The sequence below is a fragment of the Mya arenaria genome, chromosome 5, assembly GCF_026914265.1.
Source record: "Mya arenaria isolate MELC-2E11 chromosome 5, ASM2691426v1".
NCBI classification, from domain to species: domain Eukaryota; kingdom Metazoa; phylum Mollusca; class Bivalvia; order Myida; family Myidae; genus Mya; species Mya arenaria.
The window spans coordinates 29,149,734-29,176,094 of record NC_069126.1 but is presented as its reverse complement, the minus strand read 5'-3'; the positions used below and the strand labels follow the sequence as shown (position 1 = coordinate 29,176,094).

The 26,361-nt window shown below is 35.2% G+C and overlaps 2 protein-coding genes and 1 non-coding gene across 3 annotated transcripts in view; all 3 read left to right on the top strand.

The window, feature by feature from the left end:
• The first annotated feature begins 1,791 nt into the window (after nucleotides 1-1,791).
• Nucleotides 1,792-26,361, top strand: part of LOC128233934 (uncharacterized) — a 54,109-nt gene continuing 29,539 nt past the window's right edge. The window contains exons 1-13 of the mRNA XM_052947823.1: nucleotides 1,792-2,174; nucleotides 4,055-5,141; nucleotides 5,586-5,792; nucleotides 8,891-9,016; nucleotides 9,625-9,740; nucleotides 10,060-10,195; nucleotides 10,611-10,838; nucleotides 12,087-12,297; nucleotides 19,612-19,659; nucleotides 23,136-23,724; nucleotides 24,321-24,431; nucleotides 25,331-25,441; nucleotides 26,090-26,227. Coding sequence (XP_052803783.1) covers nucleotides 2,007-2,174; nucleotides 4,055-5,141; nucleotides 5,586-5,792; nucleotides 8,891-9,016; nucleotides 9,625-9,740; nucleotides 10,060-10,195; nucleotides 10,611-10,838; nucleotides 12,087-12,297; nucleotides 19,612-19,659; nucleotides 23,136-23,724; nucleotides 24,321-24,431; nucleotides 25,331-25,441; nucleotides 26,090-26,227 — 3,276 coding nt within the window. The 5' untranslated portion in view covers nucleotides 1,792-2,006. The remainder of the gene's footprint in view (nucleotides 2,175-4,054; nucleotides 5,142-5,585; nucleotides 5,793-8,890; nucleotides 9,017-9,624; nucleotides 9,741-10,059; nucleotides 10,196-10,610; nucleotides 10,839-12,086; nucleotides 12,298-19,611; nucleotides 19,660-23,135; nucleotides 23,725-24,320; nucleotides 24,432-25,330; nucleotides 25,442-26,089; nucleotides 26,228-26,361) is intronic.
• LOC128233935 (zinc finger protein 862-like) lies at nucleotides 15,975-17,910 on the top strand. Its single transcript, XM_052947824.1, has one exon. The coding sequence runs from the start codon at nucleotides 15,991-15,993 to the stop codon at nucleotides 17,482-17,484; it is 1,494 nt and encodes a 497-aa protein (XP_052803784.1). The 5' UTR covers nucleotides 15,975-15,990; the 3' UTR covers nucleotides 17,485-17,910.
• Trnan-guu (transfer RNA asparagine (anticodon GUU)) lies at nucleotides 18,171-18,247 on the top strand. Its single transcript has one exon. It is a non-coding gene; the product is annotated as a tRNA-Asn (tRNA).

The following is a 26,361-nucleotide window of genomic DNA, read 5'->3' as shown; positions in this document are numbered from 1 at the left end:
TTACTTACATTCTCTTATCACTTTATTAAGTTTCTTATCCAAAAATAGTTTTATCCTCAGACATCTTGTTTAGCATAGAAATAATAACTGTATTACTTTTTATAGCCAAATCATGTTTTAAAATATGCTTGTAGTTAAAGTCTAACCCCGTTGACTCAAGCACCCAGGGACCCGCGAAAATACCTCGAGACTCGGATAAGTCGACCCAAGCGGGAATGCTGACCATCGGTAGAAAGAAATCGGTCCTTAACATCCAGTTCGAGTAAACGAGGAAATCGAAACAAGCGAGTTCGAGCCAGCGGGGTTCGACTGTATGTAAATTAATAAATGATTTGGTGGCAGGCGCATCATTGATACTTGAATTGTCATATGTGTTTGCATGAAATACATTATTATTAAATCCAAAACACCGACAAAAGAGCAAACACGCATTTTCCTATGTAGACCAATCATCCTTAAATAAAAAGTCACTATGCTATTGATAGGAAGTCATATAAAAATGTATAACTTATTTATATTCTTACTTTTTTTAACAGACCTATAATTGGCATTGGAAGAGTTTATTGAAATAAATAAAATATTGTTGCTATGTTTAAGACAAGTAAGAAACTTTTTAAACTTAAAAGCTGAAATTTAAAGCTACCAATTATCTTTCCTATATTTTAATTTGTTCAACATAATCATTCAAATAATGCATTGATGCTAATAGCAGATGCATGTACATGTACTTGGTTTTGATGCATCATTTATAAACGTAGATATCAACTCGGGCAGTCAAAATATTTAAAAAAGTAAACTCAATTGATCAATCGTACCTTGACTGTTTGGTCTCCATCTTCCTTTGATCGTTGTAACTATGCATTCATGTTGATGTCACAATGTACAGGTGACGTCAGCTATTACGTTAGAATAATTTTGAAACATGTTTTACGCATATTTGATCATGTTGACGTCACAGTGTACAGGTGACGACAGCTATTACGTTAGAATAATTTTAAAACATTTTTTACGCATATTTGATCTTCTTTCAGTAATTACTTTGTTTATACAAATCTATTTAAGCTCGATTGTAAAGACATGTGTTAACTGATATGATTAACTCTCGAATCCGCGTACATGGTAGCTGGCATCGAACTCACGACCTATTTTGTGAGAGGCGGTCATATACAGTGTAAAGCACAATACCATTCTGGCCCTGCGATTTTCTTATATCTCATTGCTGTTCAAATTTCACCGTCGAAAACCCACGTCTGAATTAAACCCCATTCACCCGTTTGCGCAATTATGTTTATATTGTGTATACATCAAATGTATCGCTGGAGACTCCATACTGTGTGGTTCTTTTTATTTTCAGGGAGGCGGCAGTAAGGGTGTAATTGGATGTATTTTTTTATCCCAATAAAACCGGGAAACTTCCACCCAATCCAACCTTTATATGCATGTAAAAAGGGGGTACAAATTCAACTATTTAAAACGATAAGAGGAATGTTCCTTTGTAAAACGCACTCTGTCTATGAAAGGTAAAGAGTAACATTACTTATTCGTTCTCTTATGACCATGGCTCTTGGTTTCAATACGATTTATTATTATGCTCCCAGTCACACTTTACTCGTTAAATTATGTGGTGAAGAAATAACGTAAGATGTATCACCCTATTTCAATCAAGATCAATATCAAGATTATTAGTTGGCTATCACCTAAGGCCTCACGGCATTGGCTTTTAAAGGTGGCGGGAAAATGGATGCTAATGGGGTCTAAAAATAGAATCGAATAAACTACGCACACCTAAAATCGATGCAGAAAATCAGAAAATTAGTTTAATCAACGAAGTCCATTGATTTTTTAATGATTCCATATGATAATTATTCATTATTGTAATTGATTCAAGTCGATTAACTGTAATGCCATCGTTCAATAAGTCTATAAACATAAAATAAACATAGGGATGCCCCGAGTTTGTTGACTGTTTTGACGGTCTCGTTTTGGTTTATTTTGGGAAGTTCGTCATGGCGAGGTTACGTTTTCCTGGCCGTCCTGGACATCGTTTTGACAGAATTAGCGTCAGATTCTTTGCCGATGACGTCAAGAATTTGCAAGACCCTTCCTTAGCATTTTTACCGCAATTCCAGCGTGGGTTGAAGTCATTCAGAGACATTGTTGGCTTGTCTGACGAGGTATTCTTTAGCAAATTTACTGGCGCTTTCAAAATGGCGGACATCGCATGGTGTTTTTAACCACAAATTGTTTGTTTTGCGTTGACACTTCATGTTAAACTCATGTTTGTTTGTTTTTAAGCGTACGTTTTCTTTCCTCCTTAATGCATGAAGTTATGTCGCCTTTAAAAAGTACTGGTGAATAAATTCCTCACATTGTCAATATCAGTTTCATCCTGATGTAATATTGAAACATCATTCTGAAGTTTATGTCATGCATACCATATTGTCAATATGCAAAAGATATTTTGTACAATTATGGCTTTTCAAATAATGCAATCAAACTTTTGTTTTAAAGATAGATAACAAGTGACTTTCGCTTGTAAGTGGGTAAGATCGAAATACCTGACCCATGAGTAAGTTGATATTTAGTGTTTACAGTCTTCTCGAAACTGCATTCCACCTATGGACTTTGCCGACTTAATTTGTTTGATATGAAAGACAATCCAAGCCCCATTTCCCATAACTCCTGAGTTTGATTGCCTGTTAGAATAAAATGTAAAATACTAAGCCTTGGTCTTTTTTTTTTTAAATAGGATATTATCACCCTTGATATTTCCAATCTGACTGAACACTCAGCTTTTATCCATTGAAAAACTTAGTGCATAACCTAAGAATATCCAGAGATGGCCGAGTAATTGTGATCATTACTAATCATCATTTGAAATAACTGTGCATATAGTCACTAAACATCATAGGGGAAAAGGCCACACAATTTGACCCATTGATTCATTGACCCATTCGTTTTTTGATGCACCATTTGAAATTTTACTGAGCCAATGTACAAGTTACCTGGTTGTTTTTTTTTGTGTTTTTTAACTGTTGAAAACCAGAGTCTGTTGAAGAAATCATAAAACCTCATAAAGTTAACTAGCATTAAATCTTCAATTCTGTTTAAACTGTGTGAAGGGCAGCAGGTCTGGTAGATTTTTTTTTATAATTGGACCAAGCTGGGGGTTAAAATCAGGGCTTATTGGTAATATTTCTGAAATACCTTGAATGTTTGATGTAAGTAAATGCAGTTATGCTCCGTTTGTTGTGTGTGATTTTTTAAGTCTTCAAGGTATTGTCGAAGTGTTGCTGTTGTCAAAGTGGTCGAAATTAACACAAGCCCGCACGCTCTGCACTGGTAAAATGTCTTCTGGGCTTGCTCAAATTCTGAATTTTATATAGCAGGGCTTGTTCAAAAATTTGATGCCAATCTGTAGTATGTGAATTTGGGCTTTTTCATCCAAAAGTCTAATTTCAATGATTGTTTTCATTGTCAGAAATGGCAGAGTCTTCATGATAAAGCTGACCTTAACTCTGAATTATATACAATTTAGGCTTTGGATACTATAATAACAATTAAAGGGAGTCAATATAGTTTAGTGCTTGACATATGCACAAAAGAAGCCCGAAAATATTAATGATATTTTGTATGTGCTTGATATTTTGTATGTGCTATAGAAGATGAAAAAGCTTTGTCCCCACTTAATATACTTTGACTAGAACTGGAATTGATTAAAATAAACATGAGAATTTTAACTAGCCTTTTGGTGAGCTTAAATCCACAAACACCTTTGCATGTAAAGTCTATATTAACACAATGTTTTATTTTACACATTGTTAAAAAATGGTCTCAGCAATTGATCTTAGTGTATATGGCAATAGTTCAGAAATATCTGCACTACAGTCTTTTTGAGGTTTAAATCAAGTTTAGTCCAGCATTAAGAATAAAAATAAATAAATTGTGAGGTACATGTACAACAAGTTGGACCTACTTATCTATGTAATACCCCGGTAGTTACCTTTCTGTGTTATATTATATAAGCTTCATTACAGTTCCTATATGTTTTCAGGAAGAGGACTTTGAAGGTTTCTCAAAAGCAGAGCTTGCTGCTAGTCAGAAGAAATATGACGAATACACAGTCAGAGCGAAGAAAAGACAAACTGAGGAAGGGGTCATTTTTGGCCAGCAATCAGTTAAGCTTGGTTCTAAGATTAAATTTAAGGGGAAAGGTCAATATGGAAAAATTTATAAATGTCTCCCAAAAGAAGACATTGATGGTTCCAGTAGTAAAACGTTTGACCAGCCAGGATTTTGTGAAGGAACTTCCATTAAAAATGTTGCAAAACCAAAGACATTTAAGCTTGATTACAAGCATGGAATACAGCATGTTAAGCCAACTGTCAAAACTAAAAAGACTGAAAAGGATATGGCTAAGTTCTTGCTTGAAAAAGCAAAACAAGCTAATAAGTTGGTAGAGCAGAAAAGGATTAAAAGGCTATCTCCGAATAAGAAAACTGTTCAGAGAAAGGCATTTGTGCTTCCAACGAAAAGTTCTAGATCTTCGCGTGTGATAAAACCAAACAAAAGACTGTTAGATGATGAGTCTGTGGATTATTCAATTGTTCAGAAAAAATCAAAGCCAGCGGCAGATTCTCCAAAATCCCCTCCAGTTATACCTAAAGGAAAGTTTAGTTTAGGCAGTGCAAAGATTTCTAGACCGTTATTAGCTAGTCCAAAGGAACATGTTTTGTTTACAGAAGGGCCTGGCATTGGACTTTTAGACCAACCGTTGATAGTTGATGGTAAAAGAGATCGAAAACCGAGCCTTAAGCTTCAGTTGTCTGATGAAGAATCATTTGGATTCCCACCAAATATTTCACCTCTCAGAAGCCCCTTGGCCGCACCTAAGCTCGGAACAGGGTTATTTCAACAATCACAATTTCAGAAAGGAGAGAAACAGAAATTGTTAAATCTTGGCTCGTCAAGAAAGCAGGGTTCTTCAATAGTTCAAAAAGCAAAATTGCAGTTAAATAGGGCAGCGTTAAACAAGTCAAAGGCTGCATTAGCGAGGTCCCTTAAAGCTGAAATAAAACGGCAAGCAAAAAAAGAAATATCTCAAAAACAAGCAGATACACCTGTCGTTAAAGATGTGGAACGTACGTTACAGTTTTGCCTTTCATAACTACAAAACTAAGTTAACTTACATTAAAATGTTAAGGATACAAAACGATGTTAACTGATTTGAAATTAAAAAAAAATTAAAAAAAATTAGCAGATTCTTATAAAAAAATAGCAGATTCTAATAATTCTAATATTTAATGATAACTTGAATACAATTTAAAGTTATTTTATACAAAGATTTCAGGTCATATTACATGTACCAAGTAATTTAGATTGATTACACCTAACAAGCATATTAATATCAAGCCATTTATGGAAAAACAAGCAAAAATATTGATTTTTCTTGTTTATAAAGATGTATAAACATGCAGACAATTTTCAAAATTATAACTATCAAATATTTTATATAGAGCTCATTTGACGAAGTTCACAAGTACATATATGTACATGCATGTTTTAATTTTTTCTCTGTGTTTTAGAATCTGAGAGTAAAAGATTGTTGAAAACGAAGCTGCTGCAAAAGTTTGGGCGCCATTGTGTCATTTGTTCGATCACAAAATCGAAGGACGAACTTCGCATGTACATGAACAAGGTCATTATGTGCAATAACTGCTTGAGAAGTTACAAGGCATCGTACGAAGCAGCTGAGAAAGGGACGTTTGTCAAATCTTGTTGTCCAGCTAAAGGTAATCAGTCACATCAGTTGTATTCAATTTATTATGATTATGAGGTAAACTGTCGAAAAACAGACTAACATTATTTCCAATGAATAATTCTATTCCAAGCAGAAACCTGTTGTATTAAGTTGTATTCAATTTCTTAAAATGCAGTGAAAGGGACATGTATATGTCAAATCTTAATGTCCTACCAGTATTAAATTTCATAAAGTTATTATCCGTGTAAAGCTACCACTCCTTTCAGTTCATTATTAAGTGAGCATCACAATTTAAATTGAATGGCTATCTTGCAAAAACACATACACTCAGCCTAAACTGACAAAAGCTTTTTATTTTCGAAATGATAGTAAACTTAAGTAAAAAAAACTACCTTTGCCCTTCAATTTGTTTAACTATGAGTCTGACTGTTTTAAACGATTTTATAAAGATAGAAATCCTGACTCTGTTAAATTTAAACTTCACACTGTTAGTGAAGAATACATTTACAAGGAACTATGTAAACTAAATTGTTCAAAAAGCATAGGGTTAGATTACATTCCTGCAAGATTTTTAAAAGATGCTGCACCATTTTTAAAGATACCAGTAACATTTCTGATAAACAGCTCTGTCACAAGTAACATTGTACCATCTGAACTCAAAAATGCTAAAGTTAAACCATTGTTTAAGAAAAACAACAGATCTGATGTTTCAAACTATCGACCTGTAAGCATACTATGTATAGTTTCAAAAATCTTAGAAAGAGTTGTATACAACCAACTAGAATCTTTTCTTGTTAAACATGGATTATTATACGAACTTCAGAGTGGTTTTAGATGTAACTATTCAACTGACTCCTGCCTAATTCATTTGACCGACCATATAAAAGAACAAAATTCCAACGGTCTTTATACAGGAATGATTATGCTGGATCTTCAAAAGGCCTTTGATACCGTAGATCACAAAATTCTATGTCAGAAGTTAAAAGAAATTGGTGTGGATTCAATTGAGTGGTTTCAATTATATTTATCTGGACGTAAACAAGTTGTCAATGTAAATAATACAACGTCTGAATTCATGAACATCTCTTGTGGCGTTCCTCAAGGAAGCATACTTGGACCGTTGCTGTTTTTATGCTATGTCAATGATATAAGTATAAGCATAAGTGAAAAATGATAATTAATATTATATGCAGATGATAGTGCTATCCGTTTCTCACACAAAGATCCGTCTGTTATTAGTAATGTACTCGGCAAGGAACTTGAAAACTGTAGTAAGTGGTTAGTTGACAACAAACTGTCTTTGCATCTTGGAAAAACAGAATGTATTTTATTTGAGTCTAAAAGAAAACTAACAAAAGTTGATAGCTTTAATGTAAACTGCAATGGCCATATCATAAAACCTAAACAATCTGTTAAATATCTTGGAAATATACTGGACAATGATCTCAGTGCTGCATCTATTGTTAACAATATTGTCAGTAAAGTTAATTCTAGGCTAAAATTTTTATATAGACAAAATCGTTTTTTAGATATGAATCTAAGAAGATTGTTGTTATGTAACTCCTTAATACAATGTCATTTTGACTATGCATCGACATCTTGGTACAGTGGTATATACATATCTAAACAATTCAAGAACAGATTACAGGTCACTCAGAACAAAGTTGTCAGATTTATTTATGGCTATGATTGTAGAACTTCCCTGAAAGTCTCGGCTTTCAGTGATATTGGATGGCTTAATATAGAAAATAGGATAAAGCAACTACGACTAAACCATGTACATAAAATCTTTAATAGCAAATGCCCATCATACTTAATGAACATTTTACTTTAGTCTCATCCACACATTCTTATAACAGTAGACATAGTGCTGGAAATTTTAAAGTGCCACAGGCTGACAGTTTTATATTAAATACTTTCTTTTATCAAGCAATCCAGGACTGGAACAGTCTTCCAATAAAGTTAAAAGAATTGAAAAATAAGAATACTTTTAAAAAAAGAAGTGAAATCACATCTCATTGTTGGTATGAAATGTGCAGAAATGGAAGAGTTCCTATTTTATTAATTGTTATTCATTTAATCTTGCATATCAGTCCAAAGATTTTTGTCATATTATGCTAAAGTGTCATATGGTTTTAACAGTCGGTTGCATTATAACTGTAAAAGTTTGATATCAAACATTTAATCATTCTTTAACTGGTCAAGAGAACATGCATGTTATTTTTGTATAAGAAAACCTAATTTAAACAGCTTACAACTGAGATCTTGGCAAATAATTATATTTGTCATAAGGACCCCATTGGAAATAAGTTGAATAACTTTAATGGGTTATCCTGTGTTATATATTTGTCACATTGAATTAAATCTTTATTAACGCACGTATGTATCCAAAGCATTCTAATGATGTTGTGCTTTAGTATAGATATCATCACTAATACTTTGTTAATCAGTCTGTGTTATAACTTTATGAGATATTTGGTTTGTTACTTTGACATATATATGCACGAATAAATCTATCTATCTATCTATCTATAGTATAACTCCTCAGTTATATTAATTCGAAAAGGCGATTGTATGATTCTTGCATTGATTGTCCCCTAGGTGTAAGTCTGCCATGTGTTCAGTAAAGGCTAACATTACCTTAGGCCAAAAATAATGGTTTGGTTAGGGTTACTTCCTTGTCAAAAACAGGTAGGTAAAGTAGGCTTTTTTATTAATTTTTGTTAGGCTTTATATAAGAACATATTTATCATCATTGGAGAATGGTGTTCAAGTAATCTTCTGTGTAAAGCTTTAAACGTTTTAAGATAGATATTGAAACACATTAAAAATAATCACCAACTGACTATAAAAAGAGAAGTGTTTGCGCCTAATTCGAAGGAACAACAACGCTTCGACAATACCCAGACTTAAACAAGAGGCCCATGAGGGCCTAGATGTAGGGTAGGGTAACCCAACCAAATGTATTTTTAGGCCTTATGTAAGGAAATTGTTTTGTTTTGTATTCTTGTTGCAATGTAGTGCATACACTGCAAGTGGGGAACCAAACAGCAAACGTTTGCTACAAACAAGTTGACTAAATGCATGGCAGGTTTAACTAATCTGCAGTGTATTGTCGTATGATTTCAGGGAAGTGTATCGGTCATGGAATGTGTCGTGACTGCAGACTGACAAAATGCATTGCGATGGGACTCCCAGCCGTGGGTTTGATGTTAGTGCATTACGGAAAATCCAAGATTCTTAACAAATCAGCAGGTACTGAGATATATGTGTCAATGTTGGATTTTTATTATTGACTTATCTCTGATTGTTGTCTTTTTAGTCTATGGCCGTAGTAGTTGTCGTCAGTGGCGGGCATAAAAAAGTTTTGATTGTGTCACTAAAATAAATGGCAATAGTCAGTTTTGAAGTAAAATTAAATCCTGTTAGTTGCCAGTGAAAAGTTTGCTCCGACAACTTGCTTTAATATGCATGTAATTCTATTATTGATCATTCAGACCTAAAAAATCAAGATTTGAGTTTAGGGCAACAGTTTCAAAAATGCTAGTCGAGTCAAAACAGCAAAGCAAGTAGCACATTCTTACCATGGCATTTCTTCTTATCTTGTATTTGATAATGAAAACTTCATTTTTAATTGTTATCTGAAAATCAACTCAAGTGGATTTCGGTCAACAACGACTTTGGGTCAACGACGACTTAATGCTGCTAACAGTTCCTCTCATCTCAAGAATTGCCTGCTAGATCAAAGCAGACTTTCTTCTTACTATGACATGTAGATTAAGTAATTAATTAAGCAAGTACATCCTAAAATACAACATACATTTTCATGAAAATCAATAGCAAATACCTCTTTACCCAAACAGACAGTTTGACCCTCTCCTCCCCAGAGGCGTCTGTGAGATCGCGGCAGACTTTCATCTCTCCGTCCACATCAATAATTGATGATTCACCTGTACAACCAGCTGCAAGGATAGATAAGGTAAATCATTTGTAGTTAATGTCCAAATGATACATTATTAGATATCAAGAATCATTCTTAAAACATTCAAAATCCTATATGATTACTTTCATGTTCAGAAATTTATTTAATTGCTAATTTGAAAGCTTGGAACACTTTTATTTTGATATCATTTATGTTGAGGTTTAATGCAGATCATTGGTAAAATTTTTTGCCCTTCATGAAATTGTTAAAGCAAGTGTAAATGCTTCAAAAGCTACAGGAATATTAGCTCAAGAGTTTCATGTTATGCTTTTTGCTTTACTCTTACCGGTATCTCTCAAACATATTCCTTTTCCAGAGCGCTACCGAGCTGGAGTTATCCCCCTTGAAGGTTGGTGAGGGCTCAGATAAGAAGCAGCGGAAACGTAGAGCCTTCAAGGAGCTGTTACGAACCAAACAAGAGAGGTCTGCAGATTCCGACAGCACTTCACAAGGTAAAGGGTGTTAATATTGGCACATGTTACATGTATGTTATATGTGGAGCCTTTAAGGGGCTGTTACGAACGAAACTTCTCAAGTAATGGGGTGTTTTTGTTGGGACATATTACATTTATCTTATATGAGCCTTCAAAAATCTGTTATGAACTAAACAGGAGAGGCCGGCAGATTTTGTCAGCGCTTCATAAGGTATGAGGCGTTATTATTGGCACATATTTTAATAATGTTATATGATAACCTTTTATTAAGGAGCTGTGAAGAGCTAAGCAATAGATATCTACAGAGTCCAGTTTGTTGTTTTGATCTGCCTATATATTAAGCTGACCAATATGCTGAATGGAATCACTTCAGCATGTCTATTAAAGGATAAGGATAAGATCAATATTGAAAACTGGCCCTGTTTACTTTTAGATCTCTCCCAATGCTCTGAGCCAGTAACACCTCTAGCAGTAGGCAGCGTGGAGATTTCACCAAAGGGCTCGGGATCCGGACCACGTATCAAGCATGTATGCCGAAATGCTGCTGTGGCGCTGGGAAGACCATTAGCTACGTTTCCCGAGAAGTCTGAGCTGCGTCTAAGTGCCTTACCCACCAAAGACAAAGTGCAGCTATGGAAGAAAGATGAGGAATGCAAGTCAAGTATGTGTTTTGAAACAAACATTGAGTAAATATCAGGGTGCGACACTGTAGGGAGAGAGAGAGTCACAGATAACATTTTGGCACTGAAACCCTTTAAAAACACATCAAAATAACACTATTTTCCCTTATCAAAGGGTCCTGCCTACATTACCTTAAAAGAGAAAAAAAGGCTTAACACTTAAATATTTATTCTGTTTAATTAAAACTCATAAGATTATAAATACATACAAACTCAACATATATTTGGTATTTGGAAGATGAAACCTAATATTACTTAAATTAAACACAATTTCTAACATTCTTTGTCAAATTTATAATGCCCAAAGTCTACTTAGCTTGATATAATATGCTCTTTTCTCACCTAGCACCCTGTCCCTCTTCTGCAGTACCATAACCTTTTTAAAACCTGACTAAAATCCTACTCTATGCATACCTAATGACTACGGTATGCCATTTACCAGATTTAAGTTTGCTTACAATTTATTGTTTAAAGGATTTGTCACAAATAGAAAAAAATTAACATCTGATTAGGATTTTGGGTAACCTTGTACCTGTCGTAAGTAATTTTTAACTTTTAAAGCTGCACTCTCACATACCTTTTTTACAACTTTTTTATTTTTTGTCTTGGAAAGAGCTAATTTTTGCGTAAATATCTGCAAAACAATGATATGAAATTGCTGACAAAAAATCAGATCGTAGATTCTCATATTTCTGTTCGAAAATTCATGTTTTATGGCTTAAACCGTTACCAACGGTTTAAGAAAAATGCATAAAACATCAATTTTTTAACTTAAATATAAAAATCTGCAATTTATTTTTTGACAGCAGTCTAATATAACTGGTTTCCATGGATTTTTTGCAAAAATTGGCTCGTTCCAAGACAAAAAATAAAAATTTTATCAAAACTTTCAATCTCTGAGAGTGCAGCTTTAACAAGTATTTTCTAGAAAATTAACCTTACATTTGTATGTAATAATTATATGACATGAAGTAACATTTTAATGACTAAGAATGGGCAGAGTGATCATAGCAAACACGCCCTTCTTAATTATTAAAATATTACTTCAGGTCATCTTAACTGTCTTAGAATACTACCTAATAGCCTGATACATTTTCAACAAAAAATCTGACACCGAGAGTGTGTATTGGATGAGTGACGGTAGATGGACCTTTTAACACCTGCAAATGATTAATGATTAATTTCATTTGCTGAACATGTAGGTTGTATTCTATCGTCCTCTATCACAGCGGATCTCAGTTCTGATGATGAGCGTCCAATGGCAGATATCATCCAGCAGTCTTCCGACAGTGGTGTAACGATCATAAGGAAAACATCCCCTGCCAAGCCCCTCAAGAAACTGACTGGGGCGGGCGGCCTACATCTGTACAAGAGAAAAATCAGGTGCAAGAAATGCCGTGGTTGTCTTGCACTCGATTGCGGAAAATGTCGGTTCTGCAAGTATGGAACATTTTTTGTATTGCATTTACTACAACTAGTTAATGGTATGTGAACATGTTTTTTTCACACTTTTTTGGGGACAAGTACCATATTTTTACATGTAGATATTGAGACTTTGGGAAACTCAGGACTCTTTTAGTTTAATCATACATGTGATAATTTCTTGGTTCGATTCCGGGACACTCGTCGTTATGTCAACGCACACTAGGGGGGTCCGGGGGATTTTTTTTTAAATGGGGAACGTCTGTGGTGCATTCTAGAGCATATCTGGGGCTATTTTAGTCGTTTTTAACGTCGGGAAAATGTACCTATTTTGACTGCCAAGACGTATTTTTTACTTGGCATGGTCGTTTTTTTTCTGCATTTTCTTGAAAAAATAAAACCACCAGATATTTTCCCAGGCTTTAAATGAAGTGCTAACCAGGAGGATATGCAGTCTACTTTCAGTTTCATCAAAACAGGAAATAAACAACTATACGGGCACCTGTTTTCCCGCGCTTTTGAGAACATGCCAGGGTTGTCATTAAGAGCTGGCCGCCGGCCAAATTGACCGTTTCAATCAAGATTTGCGCCGGCTCAAATCTTGGGGGATTTTTTTTTTTTTTTTTTAAATATCGTGACGACGAGGATATTTTTCATATTTTCATTCGTTTTTGTAAGGACTGTACCGGATGTATTGTAACCTAAGAACCGGTATGTAAAGTATCTTCTGATTGGTTGACTAGTTTCGCTTGCCCAATGGAGAACTCGGTAACATAATACGGAACTGCGGCAGATAACAGACGACGATACAAACATGAAAAAAATACAAACATGAAAAAGAGAAAGATTGACGATTTTTTCGCCCGTGTGTCCAGTAAGAACATACTTTACAGTGTTACACTATGTTCAGTTTGGATCCGTGTGGTTTTTTTAACTATTTATGTTGAAAGCGTGCTTTGACTTTGCATGTTCATGATGTTCATATTATTTTCAGTGAACTGTTGAAGTTGATATCGTTCGGTTTTTTAACTATTCGTTGTTCCTGCGATGATATTTTATGAAAGTCAGCAAGGTAAGTACAATTCTTTTGCAACATTTCTCTGCACAGGAGGGTCAGAGTTTCATTAGGATAAATGGAACTCTGGAGCCCCAAACTCTCCTGATTTTTAACTTGTATCCCCCCTCCACTTATAGTCATTCAGATTGTATAATGTTATATAGCCATAAGAAAAATGCCTCGGCTAGGGGAACCTATGCTCAAATTTTTAATCAAACGGCCTAGGCTAGGGGAACCTATGCTCAAATTTTTAATGAAACTGCCTAGGCTAGGGGAACTTGTGCCATTTTTTTCAGAATGAATTGGCTTTTGTTAGGGTTCAGGTTATTAAGTATAAGGTTTAAATAGATACATTGTTGTGACTGAAACATTGTTGAAAACAGGTGACAACCAAACCAAGACGTATAATATACTAGATATATATTTTCTTTTTGCTTATCTGGCAATAACCATACATTATTTATAATGCCTGCCCTGATGTATTTCAGATGCATCCAGTCATGATGCAGGTAGTGGCGGATCAACACCCACATGCTCATCCGAGACCACAAAGTCTTCCAAGTCAACTGAAGAATCATTGGGTACATAATTTATGTTTTAATCTGCATGCAGACTATTTCTTCTTTCCAATACCTCATCAAAAAATCTGCACGGAAGACATAACTGATTAGGAAGGCGAGTGGGTTGTTTATTTGTGTGGTATCAGGTGCTCCAATAAACAACTATCTCTTTAATAATAAAGTATGTAAAGCAACGGAAATGCATTTGTACTTTATAACACAGGTGGAAGGAACATACCTTTGTGTTTTTTTTCTCTTAAAACTGATATCTTAATAGATCTCTAAATTAAATTCTATGGTAAACCGCTAAGAATATATTGTTATTTTAATTTTATTATGAAATCAGTTTTAAGAGAAAAAAACACAAAGATATGTCCCTTCCACCTGTGCTTTATAAATGCGTTCTAGAATGGCTAAAGCTGCTGGATTGTTTTGTTTTTAAAATAAGCTTTTAATAATATGAAATTTCTTTGTAGTTATGTTGGTTGTTTTGCATATGGTATCGGTTTAAATAGTGATATAAACACTACTTTTAATTAATTTTATAACACGATGGAAATGGAAGAAAACATGAAACACAAATGATAATTACAATATCTATATATTATTTGTATTATGTTTATTTCCTTTTGGAAGTAAGATACCCTTTGAAGCATTTCACTTTCAAGTGCTGCTGCATGAAGAATGCTCTTGCTGTGAGATTATTTGTTACAAAGGAAGCTTCAAGCTTATTGTGTCACTTTCGGTCTACTACCTGGAACAAAAAAATAGTACAGAACATTACTTGTGTCTGTTTTAAGTTATGACATGGTACAATTTAATATTGCCTTAACCCTTTCGGACCAAATTTAAAATTGTCGGTTGTAACTGGTTTTGGATCAAATATTTTAACGAAATAAATAACAGAAATAATTAAATAAACTTTGGCTTTTCCAAAACCCTATATAAGGACTAAATTTTGTTGCAAAACAGTGAAGTCCCTGATCAGACGCCGCCTTCTAAGGCGGCGTCTGATCTGGGACTTCACTGTTTTGCAATGTCGATTCAAGTCGCCTATGGCGGTGAAAAGGTTAATGGGTTTAAACTTCTCTTTCAGACAATGTCAAAAGGCAGTCACCTATCACCCAGACAGATGTTGCCAGCAGCACAGAACCAGGTGGTTCTTGTCCTGTCAGAGAGAATGATGCCAAACCAGCTTGTAAACCCTCATGTGGACCTTGGACTGGTGATGAATGTAGAGAAGCCATAGAAAACCTTTTTGACTCCTCCAAAACAATACACAATGTATTCCTGTGCAGTAAGATAGACTGCACTAGTGTAAATTTACATGAGCAGCAGAGACTTAAGCCAAAGAAATTTCAGCACAGTTGGCTGAATAAAGAACACTGGTGGCTTTGCTACATTGAAGGCGAAGGAATGTTCTGCCTTGCTTGTCGTAAACATGATATGAAACACCCACAGAATCTTAAGGAGGTTTTTGCAGCTGCCCCAAGTGTCCGTTTGAAAGGAGATGCCATTAAATCCCACAGCAAGAGCATTCTTCATGCAGCAGCACTTGAAAGTGAAATGCTTCAAAGGGCATCTTACTTCCAAAAGGAAATAAACAAACGGTCGGACACACAAAATGTAATTCTAGAACAGGCATTCAGTAGTGCTTATTTTATGATGAGTACATTCATAGCAAACAGACAGTTTGTTCCATTGCTGAATCATATAGAAAAGGTATATGATGTAGACAGTTTGAAATACTTTGGGCATAGATCCAGGGGAGCCCAACAGGAAATCTTTGAAACTCTAGGTCAGACTATGAAGAATGAAGTACTGCGTAAGGTGAGAGCAGCATCAGCATTTGGTATACTTACTGATGAAGTATCAGATGTATCAGTAGCTGAAAATCTTGTAACTTTCATACAGTACTTTTGCAAAGAGACTGGTCATGTTGAAACTCAGTTCTTGGCTTGCCAGAACATTCTTGAATCTTTTGAGTCTGCAGATTCAAATGCAATTACTACTCTGATTCTTGAAGAACTTGAGGAGCGTGGAGGGTTGGACTTGTCTTCTTTTACTGGGCTAACCTCTGATGGTGCTTCCGTGATGGTTGGCAAACGCTCTGGTGTTGCTGCAAGACTGAAACAGGTCAATCCTCTACTGTTAAATGTACATTGTGTTTGCCACCGTCTTGCCCTTGCATGCACAGATACCAATCATACCTTGAAATACATCAGCAATGTAGAGCTATTGCTTAGGCAGTTATGGCAGTACTTTCAGAACTCGCCAAAAAGAATGGCAGCATATTTGAAAATTCAAACCCAGCTGAAATCTGTACGGCTTGAGGGCAAAGCTGTAAAGGGTGTAACCAAACGCCTGAAAAAAGCATGCCACACACGATGGTTGAGTTTTGAAGCTTCGGTAAAAGCTGTTCATGAAGACTACGAGGCAGTTCTCCAAACGCTTGCGCATTTCCAAGAGAGTGATGCAATAGCCTCAGGTTTGCTGACGAAGATGAAAAAGCTCAAATTTATTGGCGTCATCTACATTCTTAGAGACATTCTTCCCATCCTTGGTGATCTGTCCCGTCGATTCCAAAAGGGATATTTGAGTTTTGCAGCCATTGTACCCGCTATAAATATGACAAAAGATAGGCTACATAATCTCGTTGCTGATGCCAAACCAATGGAAAGTCTTAGTCGGGACATTGAATCATTCACTGACATGTGTGCTGAAATCAAAATGAATCAAAATGACGCAAAGGAACTGCATACTCTATTTGAAAAATATGTCAGTGCTTTGGTTGAGAACATTGACAACAGGTTTACAGATAGCTCACCAGTCTTGGAAGCATTCAATGTTTTTGATCCAATGCTGGTGCCTGATTCTGGTGTTGAGATGAGGAGTTATGGTCACGGTCAAATTGAAGTGCTGTCTAATCATTACTTCAAGGAAAATCCTGATAAATCAGACAGACTGAAAGCAGAGTGGGAAGGAATGAAATATCATTTGAGAGATGTCATCAAACCTAGCATGCCTGATTCTGTTAAATCAGGCAAAGAACAAACAGAAACTACTACTGAATGGTGTCTTCTACAACTGCTAAAGAATATTGCAGTGAGGCAACTGTATCCCAATGTAATCTACATTGCAGAAGTGATAGCCTCACTCCCAGTTTCTAATGCATGGCCTGAGAGAGGTGCTAGTACACTGAAGGCTTTGAAAACAAGGCTGCGTAACAGACTGAGTACATCCATGTTAGAGTCTTTGCTTCACATTTGCATAAATGCTCCTAAGCCATCATCCCTGGAAGGTCAGCAGCTAGTGAAGGCAGCTGTAAATGCATGGTTAGAGAACAGAAACAGGCGTAAACTTCCAAAACAGTCTGGATCAGCAACAGTCACAGCTGCTAGTGCTACAAGTGTCATAGATGTTGAGGATGCTGGAGTCCAGACAGATCCATATATGGATGTTAGTGAAGATGTCATCAGGACAGCAGTTGACATTGCTTTAAAAAAGCTTAGCCTTGACGAGTATGATGCTGGCGACTCAGATTCAGACTGGTCAGATGACGAAGATTGTTGTTCCAAAAATTTGTGACTGTGCAGTTTGGTAATACTTCAAGTTCTTAAACAAATAATAATCAAAAACTGAGTTTTAAAGTAAAGTTCACAGGTACAGTAGTTATTAAGTGTTGTTACTTGTACCCGAAATCGCTCTAGTGCCAGAAGTGCATATCATTATTTTCAAAATTTTCCAAGAGATGGCATGCTTCTCCCTGCAAAGTCATGACATCTTGGGTTTTTTTCTTCAGTATAACAAACCCAGAAAACTAAGTAAAAAGTAGTAAAATTTAGAGACCAAATTCGGACGATTAATGGGCCCACAACTGCTCAAATGCCACGATTTGGCACCGTTTTTTTGAAAAATTTCCGGGGGGGCATGCCCCCGGACCCCCCTAGCAAACTCGCGTCTTCGACGCTCGGACGTTCAGCCGCCTCAAATAATATTTCAGCCTTCTACAATGAATATTAATGACAACCCTGCATGCGTTACAAAATATTTATTTTTTCATCACATTTAAAACGTTTGCAATTTATGACACACAATATTTTCCAGACGATAAAAAACATTTTCCAGTCGATGAGCTTTTTTCCGTTTGGAGATGCATATAATTTTGATAGAGACGTGTCAACAATCGGCTGTATAAAGCGATCACGTGACTTACCATGGTCACGTGATTAAAGCATTCTATATAACCACCTGTAAACCCCATATCGTCAGTTGGTCCGCCCGGTTAGCTCAGTCGGTAGAGCGTTGGACTGTTAATCGGACAACCCGGGTTCGATTCCCGGGCGGACCAGCTCACTTCTGTTGTAATTGGTTATGAAATCCTTTCTACGACCATTCGCACTGTACCACTGCCCCTGGCATGTACAGAAGTTGTCAGTTCCTTACAGAAGTGAAGGCACCTAGTACTGGTTCACCGCCCAGGATAGGTGTGCGGTGGTTGAACTGTCACTCTGGGACCCTTCAATGTGCTCACGCCGGGATCCGGAGTATAAACTACTAACACCACCATATCGTCAGTTTTATTTCGGCGTAAAAATACACACGATAGTTCGGAAAAAAATGTCAAAACACTAAAATTCCTTATGGACGCGTAAGTTGTTTAAAGTATAACGATGTATCGACTTTGAAATTTGAAAAGAATATGGGATGATTTCCGTGTTTTAATTTTGTTTTTTTACTCATTTTTTCACTTTCTTTGAACTTACCTTCATGCTCGTTTGTCGGTAAAATGTGTGAAAAATATAAATTCATCAATTTGAAGCTATCATTCATAAGACCAAACAAATCCATATGAAAACAATGAATTTGTATACAAGAACCCTCCCCCACTCGTTAAGCACAACAATAGGCCGATAGATCAATTATCGGGTGATTGACGATGACCTCGACGACACACGTACCAATTAACGGATTAGTGTCAACATGTCCTGTGTTTTACGACCAGTGTCCAGGACAGGCAAAACAGCTGACTTTCATTGGTAAAATAGGATAATCGATTCCGATTCCGAGATTTTTTTTTTCGTTTTTTTTTTTTTATGACTTTCCGGGACAAACATGCACCCTCCGTGACTCCGTGACAGAGATACGATTTCCGGGACAATCCCGGACGTCCGGGACGTTATCACATGTATGGTTTAATACCAAATTATATAGACCAATTAATTTACATTTGTTATACTATTTATTCATTGCCTTTTGTGAAAAATAGCCTCTAATTTTGACAATTTTGCTACTAAAAATACATCCTTTGTAAAAAAAATAAAATGGAAAAATATATATGCTTTTTGGCAATCAAAATATAGATAAAAAAGAACTGTTTTCTGTTATTTTATTTCAAAGAGCCTTTAAATGCCTAATAATTTGATGCCTCAATGCAGCACTATTCCATACAAGTTTAAATGATTTCTGAAGATTGGATTAATATCTTACTTAAGTAACATACAAATCAAATTCTTAAGCTTACATACATGTATACATTGTGTGTTTTTCCAGTTGACATTGTATTGTATTACATGTAGTACCATTCCAGAGACAAGCCGAAATTTGGCGGTCGCGGTGTTTGGAAACAAGCGTGTGTGTAAGTATTATTGATGATAACAATTTGTTGAAGAAAACAATAGATATAAAAACTGTGTACTGTTGCTGTACTTGCAGAGATAAACCTAAATTTGGAGGCGCCGGAATTATAAAGCAGTGTTGTGTGTAAGTTAAAACTGTTGTGTTGTGATGTATTGTGTGTACTGCTTTTATGCTTGTCTGTATTTCGATGAACAATTCAAGCTATTGTGATAGCCTTGGCGTTGTCAGCTTTGTAATGCAAAACCTATAACGTCCGGCATAATTCAAAATTGTTTAACGTATTCACATGAAACTTGGTACACATTGTCACACGAGACAATACTTGGGCACATGTCTAGAAATGTCCAGAAGTCCATGAGTATTTGGTAAAACTGCATATGGACCGAAAATTTCAGACGAGCTTGGGGCCTAGTTTGCAGTGCATTGTTCTTTATTATTCTCTGCATAATATTCTCTGTGATGGTAACACTCTGTTCTGATAAAAGTAGCTTTGTAGACCATAGTTGACAGGAATATTCTGTGGAGGCTTCTAATTCCTTCTATTTATTTTTTTTAAATGTTTACAAAAAGGTATGCGCAGCTTTTTTTATAGGTGTTCATTTTTTTTGGTGTTAAATTTCTTAATTTTGGGACATGGAAAAAGTCACATACAATTCCAAATAAGATTGAAAAAAATGATTTTGAAACTGAATAATCATGAATGTTCTTCAAGATTTCAAGTTTATTAAGGCCAAATAAATATAATGTTGTGGTTACTGTTTCATGCTGACAAAAAAACAGGCAAGGTACTAAGGTAGGAAAAATATTTATTTTGGAAAGTTATTATCTTATTGTGTACAAAGTATTTATATTGTTGTATTGTTTACATACATACACATTCTGACATTAAAATTGTCAAGAAAGTAACACAATACAAGTAAACTGTCATCACCTTCAGTTGTACAAATAATCTGGCCACATGGTTTATATTCCTAAAATGATAATATTATTACATGATCTATAAATAAACTGTCTATGATTGGACGAAGAGCAATTTTTGAAGACAGCATAAAACGTGATATTGACCTGTCTATTTATAGAATGGAAACGGTTTATCATAATGACGTCTTAATAACGCTGGAGAAAATCATTTAAAAAATGACATATTGACCTGTCTATTTATAGACCAGGAACAGTTTATCATATGACGTCATACTATATCATTGTATCCGGTAACCATAACCACAACATTACTTTTATTTGGCCTAAGGTCCATTAAAATAAAAAATGACATTCAATTTATTGTCGACAACTATTCCTCTGCAGAATTTTCTTTAAGATACAATTACACATGTATAGAAGTGATTGGCTTATTTTAATATCCTCTTAGTAGAATCCCTGCATTCTGTACATGTATCTGAGGGTAAATAGACTTAACATAGCGTTGGAGCTTAATGTGTAGCTTTTGTATGCGTATCATCACCATTATTATACACTCAACAAAACTTATTAATGATCACCTGTACAATAGTGTTATTGTTGTAATATTAAAATTGAACAACTGGCTTCTGACAAAAGCCTTTTAGGAAGGTTAGTCTATACTAATTTCTTTAAGTTTGATTGTGACGAAAGTTGATGGCTTAAAGAATCATGCTCAAGTCCGTTTCCTGGGAAGGAACCACTACTCGTGTCCATTTTGAGAGGTCATGAGAAAGTACCTTAAGTGGGGATCAAACCCCTGACCTCTTTGGTGAGAGGCGGACACCTTTACCACTAGACCACTAGGTTTGCTAATGGGCATATGTAGAGAATTATTTGTAGTTTATAAGCGTACAATAATGTACCTTGAAGTAAATGTTATGGTTTTTAATGAAATCTGAATATGAAAAAACATGTTTAAATAAGTGACCCGTAATTAGTTTTGTTGAGTATATAAAAGTTGATCTCCATTTATAGCATGGCTGTCTGTAGGTGAATCTAATATTCCAGCTGTTTTGCGTAGAAGTAGAGATGTATAATTAGATACCCTATGTCCAATTGCATGAATTTTGGATGCCTGTTGACCCCATATTATTTTCAGATTGAAAGGTTTATGAGTAGAAATGATTTTAAAACATATACTGAGATATTGAAAACTCTTTTGGCCTTTGAAGATTGTCCTAATTGCATATGAAATACAGAACAAATGTTGAAACTACAATAACTTGAATGTTGATGTTTTTTCAAACATTAATTTCACAGTTATGAAATCCGTATGCAATTCTATTTCAAATGATACCCCAAATTTATTGGGTTACCAGGCCTCAAAATTTAACATTATTACCAATGGCTCCATACAAGGACAAGCTTATGTACATCAGATGCCTTAAAAGGAATCCAAGGATGTGATTTGTCCGCAGATATGCAAATTTCTTAGGAACTTAAGGCTCCTGGGGCCAAAAAAAAAAAAAAAAGTTCACTGGTTGCATACTCCCAACTAACTTCAAACTTTAAGTCACTGGTGCTTTTAAAAGGGCTTCTAAAAACTTCGGCGGCAGGGTGCTTCAGTCCCTGTAGGGGGCGTTAAGCAGTCCCAGAACCCATCGCCAAAATGGTTTCAGCACTTCCGCCAGGTCAATCACATCCCTTGAAGCCTTAGTTTGTAATTTGTTATGAAACTGAGATCTATAAGCCAATATTATTATAGAAATACAAAATCTTTCTTATATCCTTATGACTTTTTTTATCGATAAAAACACATTAGTATAATAATTCTGAATTTAAGTATAATTTTATATCATCAGTATTGAATTAACTCTTAATTGTGCATATCGGCACCATCTTTTCAACAGACTTGTCGTACAATCGCTTTTTCCAAATGATATTTCTGATTAGTAATGATATCTATTTTTCAAAAGTAAGAGTTTGATTGGTCAGGCAAGCCAAAAAGTTTATTTGTTTAAAGCAATAAAATATTCTGTTTAATTTGTAGCGTAGATTTCTATAGAATGTTTTTTTGTCTTTACAATATTTTGTTGTACGCCTGTTGATAAAATGAGCCCATATTGCCTTTAATAGTTTAAGACGTATGAATTCACATGATCTATATTTACTTTATAGTGTTATGGAGTGGTAAATGTTGTTTTGTATTTTCTGGTTGAATATGTTTTTGTCTTGAAGTATATGCCTTTGCCATTCAATATTGTACATGGTATTTATGCTTATATACTTACATATCTTTGATTATCATGAATAGTTAGGGTACACAAGTTCATTAATTGTGAAATGTTCGAAATGAAAAAAAAAAAGATATCATTAAATACAGTCTTTTTTATGGCAGAGGCATTTGTCTTTAAAAAATGTTACTTATATTTACTTTGAATATTTTAAATTGAGCACTATTTATGAAAATGTTCTTAATTGAAAGTATTTCAAGTTTAGATTTTTAAAAGTACATTGACCTGAGTGTATTTTTCTTTAGTACGAGTAGAAATATCTCAAAATGTAATAAATATTCTTCTTCAAGAGTTTGATACAAAATCACCAATAATGAATATGCACGATTGACATTGATTTTCAGCGCAAAATTTATCTGTTGTGAATTCCTAATGTTCTATATCATTTATCTCCACTGAACACAGGAACCGAAAATGTGAAGCTCCATTGGTTAAGAGATCGGCAACGGAGGCTTTCATCAACCCAAAACCAAAGATGGGTTTACGAGAAAAACTTCCACAACCGGGAGCCAAGATCGTCCAAATGAGGCCAAACCAGCTCCTGCCTGATTCTGAGCCATCCAAAAGTGACCTTGACCTTGATTCTGCAGAAGGGTCAGATGACCTTGATGATGACCTTGACCCAGTTATTCCAGGTTCAGAAAGGTCAGAGGCTGTTCATGGTCTGGGATTCCAGGCGGGGACTTTGTTAGATCAAGCTCCAGCGCCTATGACTAGTGATAATAACAACAGTAGTGATTTTAAGGCACCACAAAAACAGACTCAATTGAGTAAGGCAGTTGTATTGAGAAATCCACAGTCCCAAAGTCTGGGCGTCACTAGAGTAGGAATTCGGGAAATAGGTCAAAGTTCGGAGGTCAGGAGATTGACCTTTGAGGATGAGTCAGCAGATTTTAGACTTGAAAGGCTGCCATCTAGACGACCTGGCAAACTGCCAACAAAACTTGCTAAGAAGCTGGAGTTGAATCAGAAATACACCAAAAGAGAAGGAGGGGTGAGAGATATACCAAAACTTGAATGCTGTAGATAAAGTAAAAAAATCATATTTACATCATACATTGTGTCCATTTCAAAATGTATCTTTTGCCTAGAAAAAATATTTAGATTGATAAAACATTATTCATTTTGTAATATTATTTATGTACTACATGAAGATAGGATCAGTCTTAACTCAATTATGTTATAAAAAAAAATTAGCTTGTCTTTTATGGGGGAAGATTTCAAGAAAAAAAATCAAGTAGTAGTTGTTATCATCGTCGTCGTGGGAAAACCTTAACCTTGGTCAAAACTCAAAAATATTAAAGATATATTCACATGAAACTTGGTACACAATAATTTGTACAGACAATATGCATATGAATGTCAAGGTGCTTAACTGTGGCTTTAATGAGTGTTGAGTTATTCCCCTTGTTTGCTTGAAAAAGCAGGAACAAGAAGCGTTGGCCTGCGTCCACGGCACTCTTGTTGTGTTATGAAATTATTAACTTTCAAACTGAAAAATATTTATTGAAGGCATTTATGCCATAAATAAAACTTAAGAAAAGTACAGTAAGTTTATTGAGCTTGAATATATATCTGTTTTATTTTAAGAATGATGGTCAGTGCTATCCAGTCAGCTTGCAGTCTATAAATCCAGCCTCAAGACAATGGGGCAGTCTACTATCTCAACCTAGCTATTACCCTATTAAAGTGGATTTTAAGGTGAAACATGCATGCTTCTTACACAAGTTTTTGTAATACATGTTTTATCTGCTTGTTTCGAAGTTCAAACACAATTACTGTATCACCAAAACCCATTAAACAGTGGAAATGGGATCAATGAATCGACATATTGAAAATATAGTGATCGTTTTTTTTTTGGCAAGCAGCATGATCTCAATACATACACAATTTTCTGTAAGACAAAATGGGCCGACTGTTCACACGTTTGTTTAAGTTAACAATGTTGTAAGCTATAAAAAGGGAAATAGTTTATAATGTGCTCATGTTTTTGCATAAAACAAGCACAGCTGAAAGAGTTGTCTCAAATCTTGTTAGAAATAATCTTGCAGATCACAAGTGTATCCATAAAACTTCAAGAGCAGTAATTATTTCAAGTTAACTAACAATGAGTGTTAACAGCGTTGTTAACTTTAAAAAAGTTCTGAAAATTCGGCCCATAGTCACCCTAGTGCAGGAACATAATAAATACCTATAAAAATGAAATTAGTTATTATATGACATGTTGGCTTCTGCTATGTCATGATTAAAAAAATGATTGAAATTGTATTATTTTGTATACATTTCTACATAGTTGATGTGGAATGAACTCTGCATAGCGGTGTGGTAAAACCCTGACTATGTCATCTGTCACGGGCGTATGGACTTGTGTTTCCTGTGTGGAAGTGCCACCTGAATGACTTGTTACTACCATTATAATAATGCCTGCTACTATATTTTTACAGAGAAGTTGTGATATGAACAGTGCATGGCGCTATGGTATAGCCTTGACTATGTCATCTCCCATGAGTGCGCGGACATTGTGTTTCCTGTATGGAAATGCCAGCTAAATTAACTTGTAACTACCTTAATAATAATGACTTTTACCGATATTTTTACAGAGAAGTTGTGATATGAACAGTGCATGGCGCTATGGTATAGCCCTGACAATGTCATCTGCCATGAGTGTACGGACATTGTGTTTTCTGTGTGGAAGTGCAGGCAAGCATGAGGTAATGTTATATTAACAAAATTGTTCTTTCAATCATGTATACTTATTACGGATCATTCCACTGTACAGGCTAGAACATAGGTGGCAGTACCGTGTTTTTTCGCGCCTTTAAAGTTAACAATGTTGTTAACATCATTAATGTTTTCTTTTAAAGAAAAAAACTACAGGTAATACATATAAACAATTTCCAGTGCTTATAAGGTATCTATTTTGGCACACATTAGGCCAATTGTTCAGAACAGTTAACATTGTTGTTAATGTAAGCTTTCCTGCTCTGGATGTTCCATGGGTACACTTGTGATCTGCAGTACTTCTAACCATTTCGGCTGTACTTGTTTATTCAAATATATGAGTGCATTATAGTTTACCTTTTAAACTTTAAACAACAGTGCCGTTAACCATGTTGTTACTTTTAATAAATTTCTTAACAATCGGCTCATTTTGTTTTATGAGGCATGAGTGGCAATCTTATTTAACAGCAACAAAAGGTTCTTTTAGAACCTAGTGAAAAATTTAATTACTAATATTTACCAATGAATAATTAAAACAACACAAACTCTTCCCCTCATGATATTTGCCAAAACCAACCAATCAGGAATAAAGGAATGTGCAAATTACAGTTATCACATATGAATCTGACTATTTTCAGCTGATATATTGCAACATATGCTGTGAGCCGTTCCATGAATTTTGCCTGGAAGACTGGGAACAGCCGGAACCTGGTCATTATGACGACTGGATATGCCCCGCCTGTCAGTTCTGTCATGTGTGTGGACGCCAAAATAATGTATGTGCTCTTTAATACAAGAGTCATTATTAGGAAGCTTAATAAAGGATGGTATTATGAAGACTTGATATGCACCAAATTTCAGTTCTGTAATGTCAGGGACGTGATTTGTGCACAGTTTTCTGCGGATCTAA

Coding starts and splice junctions, on each gene's coding strand:
- LOC128233935 (XM_052947824.1), top strand. CDS start 15,991: ATGGTTGGCAAACGCTCTGGTGTTGCTGCAAGACTGAAACAGGTCAAT.